This window comes from Hyperoodon ampullatus (genome assembly GCF_949752795.1).
Source record: "Hyperoodon ampullatus genome assembly, chromosome: 13".
Classification (NCBI taxonomy): Eukaryota; Metazoa; Chordata; class Mammalia; order Artiodactyla; family Ziphiidae; genus Hyperoodon; species Hyperoodon ampullatus.
In genome coordinates, this window is record NC_136926.1 from 24546640 (window position 1) to 24560280 (window position 13641).

A 13641-nucleotide genomic window follows, 5' to 3' on the forward strand; every position below is an offset into this window, starting at 1 on the left:
CACTTTAGTCAGTCAATTGAGTGCTATCTAAAGCCTCTAAGCAAAGGATTTTTATGAAGATGGGGGAGTTCTGGACAGAAGGGAGTCTAGGCAGCTGGAGGTTGTCTGCTCCCCGTCCCAACATACATCTCAGAAGCAAGACAAGGAGGGCAAAGCCAAACTATCTTCTTTGCAGTTGTGCTTCAGGCCCTGGTAGCAGCTATGTACAATCACAGACCCAGTGTGGAAGGCTGCACATCTAAGTTTCCCCCAACATGACCAAGTCTGGCCTCTCCAAGTTAGCCCAACGTTCCTCCATCCAACTCCCATTGGGGAGAACAGGAAAAAGAAAGAAGCTGGAAAGGAGATGTGAAATGGAGCTATAAGTCAAAAGTCAGAGGTGATAAAATGATGTTGTCCTCAGGGGAGGCTGTAACAGAACAACACTCAAGTTCCTCGTACTTTGCAATGTGTTTGAGCAGTATTCGTTTCAGCTACATTTGCTCTAATTTTCCATTTACTAACCACTGACCCGGCATCACAAAAGGGATCTTTCTTTGAGGCATGTAAGTCCCTATCCAAAGAAGTCCAGAAAATCAATAAAAACACACTCTACTTCTGACAGGCACGTTATGGTCTGGCCCCACCTAACAGGAATGCCTTGGGTACGGGAGTCTGGTTCCTTTCTCACCCTTCTTTAAATTACAATGTGAACGTGTGGCGAATTCAAACTACATCTGATGTTTGGGGAGATTTCCGAGTTCAGTTATCAATCTAGTTTCAGAATGGGAGACAGGAAGATACTTTCCCCGATACAGTAAGAACAAAAACTTTATAATATATCACTAATTCTATTATTCTACTTGTAAAATGAGGTTGCTTTTATTCCTCCTGTTGAATGTGTTAATACAGCACTGAAGTAGAAAAGTGTGAAGTTAGGGGCACCTCAGTCAAGACTCCCGATCTTAAGGTACTTGAGAGTAAATCAAGTCTTTCTCCAAAATGCTATAGTGCTTAGTGCTTCTATCACACCATTTAATCCTTAACTACCTTGACAGTTTCCTCAAGATCAAGTTATTGTTCTCTAATCTTCTGTAGAGTGCTAACTGTCTCTCCAATTAGTGACTAAGTTCTCTAATGAGAATTTAGCAAAGGCCCCACATCTCACGCTCTCTGGACTCCTCCCAAAACACAACAGCAGTAACACTGAGCACAGAATAAATGCACACCGGGCCCTTTTCATTTAAATTGAAATCCAACTGTTTGTTCTGCTGCATTCTAAGTGTAAAGCACTAAATTTCCTTGCTGAAATTCACCCACCAAAGGTGGTAAGAAGGAGCAGGGATGATCTCTTTTAAAAAGCTTCTTCCAGTAATTCCCTGGTGGTCCAGTGCTTAGGCGCTCTCACTGCTGGGGCCTCGGATTCGATCCCTGGTCTGGGGACTAAACTCCCATAGGCTGCGCAGCGTGGCCAAAATAAAAACAACCTTCTTCCAAACAGACTTGGCTATGATGATTTGTCCCTTCAACATCACTTGGAGTGGAGGCCCATTCTCTGCTTTGCCATCTGTGCAATGATTAAAACAGCCACCATTTCTTTCAGAGGTAGCGGTTACTACTCCTCACGAAAGCACACTGGGATGTAAGACATACTGTGGCTTGGGAATGATGCCTCCATCTGGCCTGAGGGTTTAGTAACCATCTTCTAACATTCTGCTGCTATGTCCCCTTTTCCTGTTATTTTCTTCTAAAAATAAAAGTAGTCTTATTTTCACCACTTTGGCAGAGCCTTCTGAACAGAAGGCTTTAGAATTTAAGCAGTATAGCTGACTTTTAGCTGTTCTGAATATTTTCTTTGTTCCAAAGAAAGGCGTAAGAAATTCATATCTGGGGAGATTCTTTATAATTATATGGCATTGGAAATTCTAAGAATTACTTCCTATTGTGTGATTATCCCCATTTATCAAACAGGTCTGTGAAGAAAAAGATGGATTGATAACCATATATTCCCATAAAAACACTCAAGTTTTCTCAAAAGCTACACAATGCTACCCAAATTGGATTTAACAGCCATCTTCCTCTGTTCCACTTCCAAATTTTTAAAATTCAAATGACCAAAAAATGTGTTGGTACAAACACTGAACAGGCAAAAAGCAAGCTATTTATCAAACAAACAAACAAACAAATAAAAATGACTAAGATTTCTTCCACTGCTGTACCCACTCCATAAAAAAAAAAAAGGATCTTACTGCCAAAGAGCAGAGCCAATTAGGCAAAATAGTAGACGCTGTCAATATCTTTAAATTCGAAGCAAAGCAGCCCTTCTTCCTACATGACTTCTCTGCCTGAGAACATCTCTGCAGACCTCAGTGTCAACCTGGTTACACAACTGTTTTATACAACTGACACCAGCAACTCTCCAAGTTGGGACTTGTCCTCACCAAGGCTGCAGAGGGAGAAGATGGCCTTCAACAAGATCTCTCTTTGGCTGCAGGAACCACAAACCTGGTCACCTGCTAACTCCAATCAGGACAATCAGTGGTACTTGGTCATTTCACTCCCCATCACCCCCATAAATCTCCTAGTGGATTTATTTAAATAGATCTATAGATCTGGGCACCCCATGTTAGTTCCTTTACACCAATATTCTTGATTTCTATCACATGCCTGACCAGGGCTGCCCTGTTTCTCCCTAAGACCTGTAGTAATGAGGCTGTCTACCCACACTCCAAAATCCAGTTTTTTCCTACTCATTTCTTCTTAGGCACAGCAATAAATGCTTTCGGGAACTGGGTATTAGAAGAAAGGACTGATGTCTGTCTTACCTGCATAAATATCGATTCTGGTGGCATCAGCATCTCTGCAAAGTTAAAAGAAAAAAAGATCAAGATTCAAATGAGAATATGGAAATATCAACCATCAAGATGCACAATATTTTGAGGGGGATACATAGTATTTAGAATCTATCTTCAGGAAGTCATAAAGAAATTCTATATACATTAAAGATATACTTTTACATTTGGTAACACAATTTTCCTTACATGTCTATGAAACACTTCTGTAGCTCCAAATTATTTAAAATAATCACAGGATACATAGGACCTAGACACACTTTTTTAATAAAAATTTCACAGTGAAACATCTAAAAAGAACATTTTTTAGATGTTTAAAAACATCTAAAAAATGTTTTATCCTTTTTTAGAGGATAAAAAAGAACATTTCTTTTACAGACTAGGAAATGACTCCAATCACTCATTTGACTGCAATCATAAACAATGTTCCAATAACTTGTCCATTTTTTCTTCTCACCAAGGTTTGAGAAAAAAGAAAACAACAACCTGCCACAAAGCCTAAGAAAAATCAGGTCTCATGGTATACACACTATAGTCAGCAGACTGATTCATGAGCCCCTAATCTTATCCTCCCTAAACTTGAAAGGAAGTTCGGACAGCCCATTAGACTCCAGCCATCAGCTGAAATAAAAGTTCAGTCATCAATGAAGTCTTCCATAAAGGCTTGAAAGTAATCTAGTCCAATTCTGCCAACTGTAGACAGGAAAATGAGGCACAGGGTTTCATTGGTTTTAAATGTGAAAAATCCACTCAAATCCATACAACTCTACATGTGCCTATTCTCAAAGACATAAAAAACATTTTCAAAAATAAAAGAGATTGGCAAAATGTGTGCATGAGCAGGAACATACACTCCCAGACAATCTCCAGTTCACCGTATGATATACAAAAAAGCAGTCTGACAAAACACATTACAGTCTCACTAAACTAACAAGTGGGAAATTCAAACACAGTTCCATTAAGCTACAACATTTTTAAATTGAATATAAAAATTATAAGTCAACCAGGATTGAAATAACTGAAAACACTGAAAATGGGAGCTTTCTAGTTAAACTTGTTAACCAGCACACTTCCATGAGCAGTCCAGTGAATAATAACAATAAAAGTAATAATAGTAGAGGTTTATAGCATGGACATAGGTAGACATAATTATCATTATGTCATTAACTGGAGGTCTGTCTAGAAAGTACTCCTGTCAACTCTTATCCTCTTCTTCCTTCATTAGTCATCAACACTTGGTCAATAAACGCCATGTCTGAATTTTATGTTTGCATTCAGAAACAAGACTGAGATAATATTTTAGTGATATAATTATAAACAGACTTCTGATTTGGACTTTGCTATTTATCTCTGAACCAACCCAAACTTTTCAGTCTTGCTCAGTAACATTTATAGGCTTCTATCACTAAGAATTCAGTATAACACAGTGCTAAAGAATGATTTCTTCTAAGCACAGTTGCTAACAATGGAAGATGCTTTGATCAACCTGAGTCATCTGACAATAAGATACAGTCACTCCTCAGTATCTGCAGGGGATTGGTTCCAGGACCACCCAGGAATACCAAAATCTGCAGATGCTCAACTCCCTTATATAAAATAGTATAGTACTTGCATATAACCTATGCACATCCTCACGTCTACTTAAAATCATCTCTAGGCTACTTATGATAACTAATACAATGTAAATGCTATGTAAATAGTTGCCAGCATGCAACAAATTCAAGTTTTGCTTTTTTGGAACTTTCAAATACTTTCGATCATGGTTCATTGAATCACAGATGCAGAACTTGCAGATACAGAGGGCTGATTATACATTTTGGGAAGACACAGAACTCTGACATAATTTTAAAAACATTAGATAGTGTACTGTCCTGGTAGCACTAATTAAAACAGAGCTTGTCTGTCCTAGTAATTAGATAACTAAATTTTTATCTTAATTCCCTGTGTTTCACTACAATTATCTTGCTCTAATACACAAGGAAAGGTAGCTTTGGAGGTCATAAATTCACTATTTTTAGGTTGGAGCACAGCAATGAATGAATTAAGGTATCAACTAATGTGCTATTAAAAATACTTTTTGGGCAAGAGGCTTCTTAGGAATGAGTCGCATTTGCAACAGAATTGCCCTTCTCCCAAGTCTTCAGAAAGCAAAGGTCACACGACCCAAAAAGTTTTCAAGCAGAGACTGTATGCCTGAAGACTACATACCTTGCATTATCAACTAGTTCAGCAAGAGCACCAAACAAGAATTCATGAGTGGTTCTGAAATGATAAATATTGAGAGTCAGGAAAAGAATTATGGAATTAAAATATGATTCCTAATAAAAAGTCAAGGTTATAAAATATTTTAAAGTTTTTGGGAAAAAAAAAAAAACCCTAAAATTGTCATTTGCATCATCAATTTACATTATTGAAGTTTAAATTTCCCCACAATTCAAGTCTTTCCACAGCTCACTAGTAGTCCTCAAGTGTTAACCTGTCAAGTCCTGCTATCTACTCAAAAATGTTTATTCTTACTATTTTGAGTAGAGGAACCCACTCTAAAACATTCAAAGATTCCTATGTGTACTACTGCTAAAACAGTGTTTTTCACTATTCGTATTCTACCCTGAAAAATGCGTATATTTCATTTTTCATTGCCTTAACCAACTGTCAGTTTCTGCAGATCTCTTAAGAATTCTCAAAGGACAAATTGCTAGCATTCAGCTTTACCAATACCTTTGTGTGATTTACTGGTGAAAACCCATTCAGTTTTGTGCAATTTATAAGCAAAAATACTCCATCTGAAAGTGGGGAGAAAGAAAATAATCCATTTCTTGACATTCCCTGATTTTGGCCAAAAACAAAACTTTCTCCACATTAAAGAAAGGAATCCAAGACCCTCTTAAACAATTCCTCCTTATCCTAAGAGGATAAGGGCTTGGTGTGGTCTCCTAGGGCCTTTGTTCAAGTTAGCCCTTTCAAGGAGGGTAGCCAATGGTCATCTCCTCCTCTAGGAGGCTGCTCAAAATGTGAGTGGGATAAATTCACAATTACCATGTTATTCAGAACTCAATAAAGACGATGTTTATGTGTAAGATGTCTCCTTACATTTCTTCATCCATTTACACCTTCAATTTGTGCTGTTTCCCATAATAGTCCTCGTTAGATATAAAAGTAGATGTGTCTACCTAGAACCACCTAGAAACTCTGACATTTTTTTTTCTTTGGCCGCACCTTGTGGCATGTGGGACCCTAGTTTCTTGACCACGGATGGAACCTGTGCCCCCTGCAGTGGAAGTGTGGAGACTTAACCACTGGACCTCCAGGGGAGTCCTGAAACTCTGACTTTTGATTAAAGAAAATATAAAAGCATTAACCCACATATTACCATCATCAATTTTTCAAAAATAACCATGCTATTCCAGTTGATTTTTTTGTATGTAAAGTTTCAGCCAATAGATAAAGTGAAAATTTCTAAAATTTGAGAATGAAATATACCAATACTAAATAAGCAGTGTCTAGGATCTATGAGCACTTACTATATTGTTCAAAACAAATTGTAAAACGCTTGTTTATAAAATAAATACCCAAATTTCAAGTGTCCAGGAACACTGGTTTTTCCTCAAGTATATCTTCAAATTTTTACAAATGCAAATTTTTAATTAAAACTACTAGTTCTTGGAATTTTACGAAGAACTGTTTCCCATGAGATCAGTGAATATATCTGCTGCTGATCCAAAGGCAGTACCATGATGTATTAACAAAATGTAGAAATTTTGTCTCCAAGTCCCCTAACAGAGCTCAAATTCTTCTAAAATCCAATTCTTAATTATTTTACATGAAAAAAAAAAACCAATTTTGCAAGGAAAAACACCTGCAAGAAACATCCATATCTTTATTTATTTTAAAAATGTGTCTCCAGGGGCTTCTCTGGTGGCGCAGCAGTTAAGAATCCACCTGCCAGAACACTCTATGACATAAATCACAACAAGATCCTTTTTGACCCACCTCCTACAGAAATGGAAATTAAAAACAAAAATAAACAAATGGGACCTAATGAAACTCAAAAGCTTTTGCACAGCAAAGGAAACCATAAACAAGACAAAAAGACAACCCTCAGAATGGGAGAAAATTTTTGCAAATGAAGCAACTGACAACGGATTAATCTCCAAAATTTACAAGCAGCTCATGCAGCTCAATATCAAAAAAACAACCCAATCCAAAAATGGGCAGAAGACCTACACAGACATTTCTCCAAAGAAGATATACAGATTGCCAACAAACACATGAAAGGATGCTCAACATCATTAATCATTAGAGAAATGCAAATCAAAATTACCATGAGGTATCACCTCACACCAGTGAGAATGGCCATCAACCAAAAATCTACAAACAATAAATGCTGGAGAGGGTGTGGAGAAAAGGGAACCCTCTTGCACTGTTGGTGGGAATGTAAACTGATACAGCCACTATGGAGAACAGTATGGAGATTCCTTAAAACACTAAAAATAGAACTACCATACGACCCAGCAATCCCATTACTGGGCATATACCCTGAGAAAACCATAATTCAAAGAGTCATGTACCACAATGTTCACTGCAGCTCTATTTACAACAGCCAGGGCATGGAAGCAACCTAAGTGTCCATCAACAGATGAATGGATAAAGAAGATGTGGCACATATATACAGTGGAATATTACTCAGCCATAAAAAGAAATGAAACTGAGTTATTTGTAGTGAGGTGGATGGACCTGAAGTCTGTCATACAGAGCTTAGTCAGTCAGAAAGAGAAAAACAAATACTGTATGCTAACACATATATACGGAATCTAAAAAAAAGAAAAAGGTCATGAAGAACCTAGGAGCAGGACAGGAATAAACACACAGACCTACTAGAGAATGGACTTGAGAACATGGGGAGGGGGAAGGGTAAGCTGGGACAAACTGAGAGACTGGCATGGACATATATACACTACCAAATGTAAATCCAATAGCTGGTGGAAAGCAGCCGCATAGCACAGGGAGATCAGCTCGGTGCTTTGTGACCACCTAGAGGGGTGGGATAGGGAGGGTAGGAGGGAGGGAGACGCAAGAGGGAAGAGATATGGGGATATATGTATATGTATAGCTGATCCACTTTGTTATACAGCAGAAACTAACACACCATTGTAAAGCAATTATACTCCAATAAAGATGTTAAAAAATAAATAAATAGGGCTTCCCTGGTGGCGCAGTGGTTGGGAGTCTGCCTGCCGATGCAGGGGACGCGGGTTCGTGCCCCCGTCCGGGAAGATCCCGCATGCCGCGGAGCGGCTGGGCCCATGAGCCATGGCCGCTGGGCCTGTGCGTCCGGAGCCTGTGCTCCTCAGCGAGAGAGGCCACAACAGTGAGAGGCCCGCATACCGCAAAAAAAAAATTTAAAAAATAAAATAAATAAATAAATAAATAAATTTAAAAATAATTTTTAAAATATTAAAAAAAAAAGAAAAAGAATCCACCTGCCAATGCAGGGGACACAGGTTCAAGCCCTGGTCCGGAAGATCCCACGTCACGGAGCAAATAAGCCCGTGCGCCACAACTACTGAGCCTGCACTCTAGAGTCCACAAGCCACAACTACTGAAACCCACGTGCCTAGAATCCGTGCTCCACAACAAGAGAAGCCACTGCAATGAGAAACCCGCGTACCACAACCAGGAGTAACCACCGCTTGTCACAACTAGAGAAAGCCTGTGTGCAGCAACGAAGACCCAACGCAGCCAAAAATTAATTAATTAATTAATTTAAATAAATAAATAAATAAAAGACCAAACTCGTTAAAAAAAAATTTGTCTCCAAAATCATCACCTTAAATTCTTCAAATTATCAATTGAAGAAACAAAAAAATATTCTGCTTATTACTTCAACTAATTAAATAGGGAAAAATAAGCTGGAAAATTAAAGTGATTTGATGATGGTAATACAAGTCAAAAGCAAATCTTTGTTCTCAAGCTTTCAACCAATCATTTTCCTGTCTGACTAAGCAATGACTAAGAAACTTATAAAGTGAATTAGTTTTCTATACTCTAAATTTTCTTTTCTTTTTTTTTTTTTTTGTGGTATGCGGGCCTCCTGTTGTGGCCTCTCCCGTTGCAGAGCACAGGCTCCGGACGTGCAGGCTCAGCGGCCATGGCTCACGGGCCCAGCCACTCCGCGGCATGTGGGATCTTCCCAGACCGGGGCATGAACCCGTGTCCCCTGCATCGGCAGGCGGACTCTCAACCACTGAGCCACCAGGGAAGCCCTAAATTTTCTTTTTAATTTTGAAGGCTAAAATGTAAAGTAACAAATTCTACTGCAATATTTCTCATTTCAAAAAGAATTTGTACTTGAAGTCAAGGAATATCAGAAATATAGCTCCTGAAAAAAAAATAAGAGTACAATCTTAGTAAGAATGAGACTACAATTTGTATGTAGAAATCTTTGGGATTATCTGGCCTTTGGTAGTGACAATGGTGAATATCAATAATCTGGAAAACTAATTCTGATACCTTTGCCATCAGGGCAAAGAAATCAAAAACAGAAACAGCAATTGCTTCTCACCAATACATACTTCTGATTGTTTCACATGAAAATTAAAGACATTTAGAATTCAATAAGATCTCAAAAGGGCAAGTACAAAGAGCACTTCTGGCTAAGTTTTCACTGCTTTCTACACAATGTTTAGAAAAGTGTCTTGTACATTTAGAATCTAAAGAAAACATTCCAAATGTCTTCGTTGTTCCGCACAGTATCAATGCTGTTCCACAATACATATTTCAGATAAGTTAACAGATACTTTAAAATGTAGCTAAGGGGTGCTTTTGTGATGTGTGCTGACACATCATAAAAGGAGCCTTTTGTGACAACTGTTGGTAAGGTCAGAGACAACACTTGGATTCTTCTCCAAACTTCCAAGTGAATAACTGATCCTACTAACAAATGCTAAAGCCAAAGTTCTAAGTATCTCTTAAATTCATAAGAACCAAAAACATACCAACTGTGTAAGCTCTCCCCTTTTTTTCAAATAACATTCAAAGAGGTGCACTCATTGCTAGCTGGCAGTTGAGACAGAGATATCTGTATAAGTATCAAAGGAAATTATTTTCTTCACAGACCTAAAGATTCTTTGCATGTGATCCAAGAAAGATCAACCATCTGGAAAAAGACAAAGATTTTTAACAACCTCTTTCACTTTCAACTGATTGTGGCTTTTATACCATTTGTGCTACGATCAAAATAGCTTTGCAGCTCAGCATTTCCAGTGACAAATTCAAGTGTAAATCTACTCATTATGTAAGGAAAATGGTCTATTTATATTCAGCCTGAATTTAAAGCCATAGATTATCCATAACCCCATTACACAGTGATAGCTTCTGCTGAATTCTTGGATATGCTGTCAATAGTTAATTGCCTTAACTGCTAGAAAATAAAGCTAAAAATTCTAAGGCAACCATTCTACATTCTAATGGCTTTAATATAGTCAGAGTGTGAACCCACATTTCAACAGAATTATAAATAATAAGATACATGGTCTCTAGAGTTGAAAGGTTCCTTTACATTCACTTCACGTACCAATAAAACAACCCAAAAATATCATATGACCAAGATAATAAGTTATTAAATGTGCAGACAGGAAGAGACATAGAAAACAGGCATCTTACACTTAAGCACCCTGCTCTATCAGAGCACTTAGCAATACTGCATACAGAGTGATTTAAGATATGCCCCTTATGCCAAAGGAACATCACTACCATCGCTACATCTGGTATCTGGCCCTTGACTACTCATGAACATTTTAGTAGCAGTCGCAAAATCCACCACCAAAGAGCAGTAACAGCATAAAACTACTTTTATTTAAAAATCCTAACTTCAATCATTTCATATGAGCAACATGCAATATTAAAACAAATTAGCCTAAGACCTTCATGTTAGAATTTCCCAGGCCTGTTTCAAACCTTAATGCTGATATAATCAAGAGAATAACCATCAAGTTACTGTAGACCTAGCACACAAAAAAATAAAAAATTTAAGGCAGGGGTTTATCATCTCCAACAGATGCTCCAGAATTTACTAAAAATTAATCTGCCTAATGACTACCACCAAACAGCAAGTAGCTACCACACTGACCAACTTTTGGTTTATATGAGAATATTATAAATAAAACAAATAACTGTCACCATCTATTCAATATTTACTGTGAACCATGTGGAAACTAATTACCTTATAAACATTATTTTACATAATTCTCATAAACATTGTCAGATTAGCCCCATTTTGTAGATGAAGAAACTGAAGCTCAGATAAATTGACCTACCCAAGGGCACAGCCAGGAAGCAGTCAAACGTAAGCTTGGCTGGCTCCCAAGCCTATGCTCTTTTTACTGCACCACACTGATTTCTATCCTGGACTCTGCTAAATGGGAGATAAAGGGTCACTTTTTTCACAATTCAATATGGCAATATTGTAGATGTCAGACACCCTAAAATGGTCTTTTTTTTTTTAAAATTAGAATAAAGTAGAAGGCAAATCCTCCCTTCTCCAAAGGTAACACTGCACCATTTAACCCAGAGGAGATGTATCTACTGCCATTACGATTAACAAGTCACGTTTTATGAAAATTAAAAATGTTTCCTCTAGAAATGAACTTCCAGTCAAGTCACAATAAAGAAAGGTCCTGAAATTGGCTACAAACCAAAAACTTATCTAGGTGTTCGGGGGTTCGTATTTTCTTCTGGCAGGACTGGACACATTCAGAAGTAAAAACTTCTAAGGTGTGATCCAGGTAATAAATTCAAGAGCTTCCAAAATGATACATCCAACCCTCAAAATGCTTATGCAAGCAAGTGGTTCCAATTCAACATGGTAAGTCAAATTCCCAGAAAATTCTCCAATTTCAAACAAGTGACTCAACTGAGGTTCAATTCTTTGCCTTTGCTGTGTTCTCCTATTAATAAACTATAAAATAGCAAAAGAAATAGAAATATCCCAGAATCCTCAAATAAAAGGTTCATCGAGAAAAACTAAAATTGAAGACTTCTAAAGTGGTAAGTAAACCCTCTGCCGTATAGACAAGGAAACGCGGTAAAACTGACTACAGTAGGTCTTGCCTAATGGTTAAAAGCACTAACCATGTGGCCAGATAAATCTTACTGCCTTCAATCTTGGTGCCTTACATCTGCCACTTAGCAGCTGTGTAACCTTTCGCATGTAACTTAATCTCTTTGAGCCTCAGTCTCCTCAAATGCAAAATAGGAATAACCCTTATTCCAGTAGGGCTGCTATAAAGATTACTTTAGACCATGTTTAAAAGTGACTGGCATGAAGCAATTAACTGTTGTTACTATCATTTTATTATCAAATAAAGTCTTTGGGGAAGCTTGAACAAGAACCCAGTTTCTGAAATCTCATTATGGTCTTCCAAGAATATCAGTCTGTTTTGGCCCCTCATTCCAAAATTCAGAACTGAATTTAACAAACACAATCATCTGTGAACATCTAAGTGGGCTTCGACTGCTTGTTCTTAACGTGGCAGTTCAAATATACAAAAGGATATTAAAGGATACCACTGCCCTTGGCTATACTATGAACTAGATGGGTATAACCTTTGATCAGAGACCTTATCTAGCTGGATTTCAGATTCATTATCCACAGCTTGAGAATTCACCTAGGTGACTCTGCAATACCTACTTAAACACTCTAGTTCAGTAAGAATCTTCCTAAACAAAACAAAACCAGGTTCTCATTTGGCAATTCACTTCACTACTCAGAAAATTTTGATTTCCTTGATAGGAAAAACAGCAAACAAAAAAATTACAGACGTCCTTTCCAACAGTGATGGCCTCCCCACAAAATCATGCCTCTCACAAAGGCTCTCCTTCATCCCTCTCCAGAAAAGAGGAAACACAAGAAGCACCTGGTGCAGAGCCCCAATTCCTATTTCATGGATGTGAAATGCCCAGGATGCTATAAAATCACCACCATCTTTAGCCATGCACAAACAGTAGTTTTGTGTGTTGGCTGCTCTACTGTCCTCCACCAGCCTACAGGAGGAAAAGTAAGGCTTACGGAAGAATGCTCCTTCAGACGGAAGCGGCACTAAAAGCCCCCAGAATCAAGATGAATGGGAAACCATCCCAATAAACATATTTTGGATTTAAAAAAAAATTACAGATGTTATCACAAATATGTGGTTCTTTCCCATAAAAGGCTAAGTTATCGTACTATTACTAGATAACTGAAGTCTATCTTCTCAACCCTGAACGTGGTTCTTCTGAACTGTGGGTCATTCATTTAGCTGCTCGCCACCTCTCCAGGTACCAAAATGAGAAAATACTTACCTTCATCTCAAAAGTGCCAAATGAATGTACTAAAGGACTAAATAGTTATACCCCCACTGCATCACGTCCAAAAGAGCGGGCATAAGGATTAACCCTAAAACATTCCAGACCAATATGGAGTGATGGTAATCGCCTCACAAGCTCAAGAACTATGAACACAGTATGTGTTCAGTGATTTGCATACATTTTGGGGAAAGGCTATTTAAATCACGGTTTAACCAAGTTATCACTTCCTGCTTAGCATATAAAAACTATATTGGATGAGGATGAATTTCCCAGAAAAATAAAACCAACTGTTTTCTGGGGAAAAACTGTCTTCTCACAAGTTGCCATTTAAACGTCTTCATTCCTTTTTTCTTTTTTCCTTCTTAGAAAGAAAAGACTTGTTATAACCCAACTGTTTTGGCTGTTGTCACCAAAGAGAAGAAAGAGTTGATACTAGAAAAGTCCAACTTTCGGCGATCCAAAGAAC

The 13641-nt window shown here is 37.9% G+C and overlaps 2 protein-coding genes across 4 annotated transcripts in view; one reads left to right on the top strand and one right to left on the bottom strand.

Moving 5' to 3' along the window:
• The window catches only part of MORC2 (MORC family CW-type zinc finger 2), a gene marked incomplete at its 5' end in the record, with an annotated part of 39507 nt that overhangs the window by 25507 nt on the left and 359 nt on the right, over positions 1-13641 (bottom strand). For all 3 annotated transcript variants that reach the window (XM_079717186.1, XM_079717184.1, XM_079717185.1), the window contains 2 exons: positions 2805-2839; positions 5040-5093. In XM_079717186.1, the coding sequence (XP_079573312.1) occupies positions 2805-2839; positions 5040-5093 (89 nt within the window). The remainder of the gene's footprint in view (positions 1-2804; positions 2840-5039; positions 5094-13641) is intronic.
• On the top strand, positions 12686-12931 carry LOC307061918 (small ribosomal subunit protein eS27-like; the record flags this gene model as incomplete). The annotated part of the gene is made up of 1 exon (XM_079717285.1): positions 12686-12931. The coding sequence occupies one exon, from the start codon at positions 12686-12688 to the stop codon at positions 12929-12931; it is 246 nt and encodes an 81-aa protein (XP_079573411.1).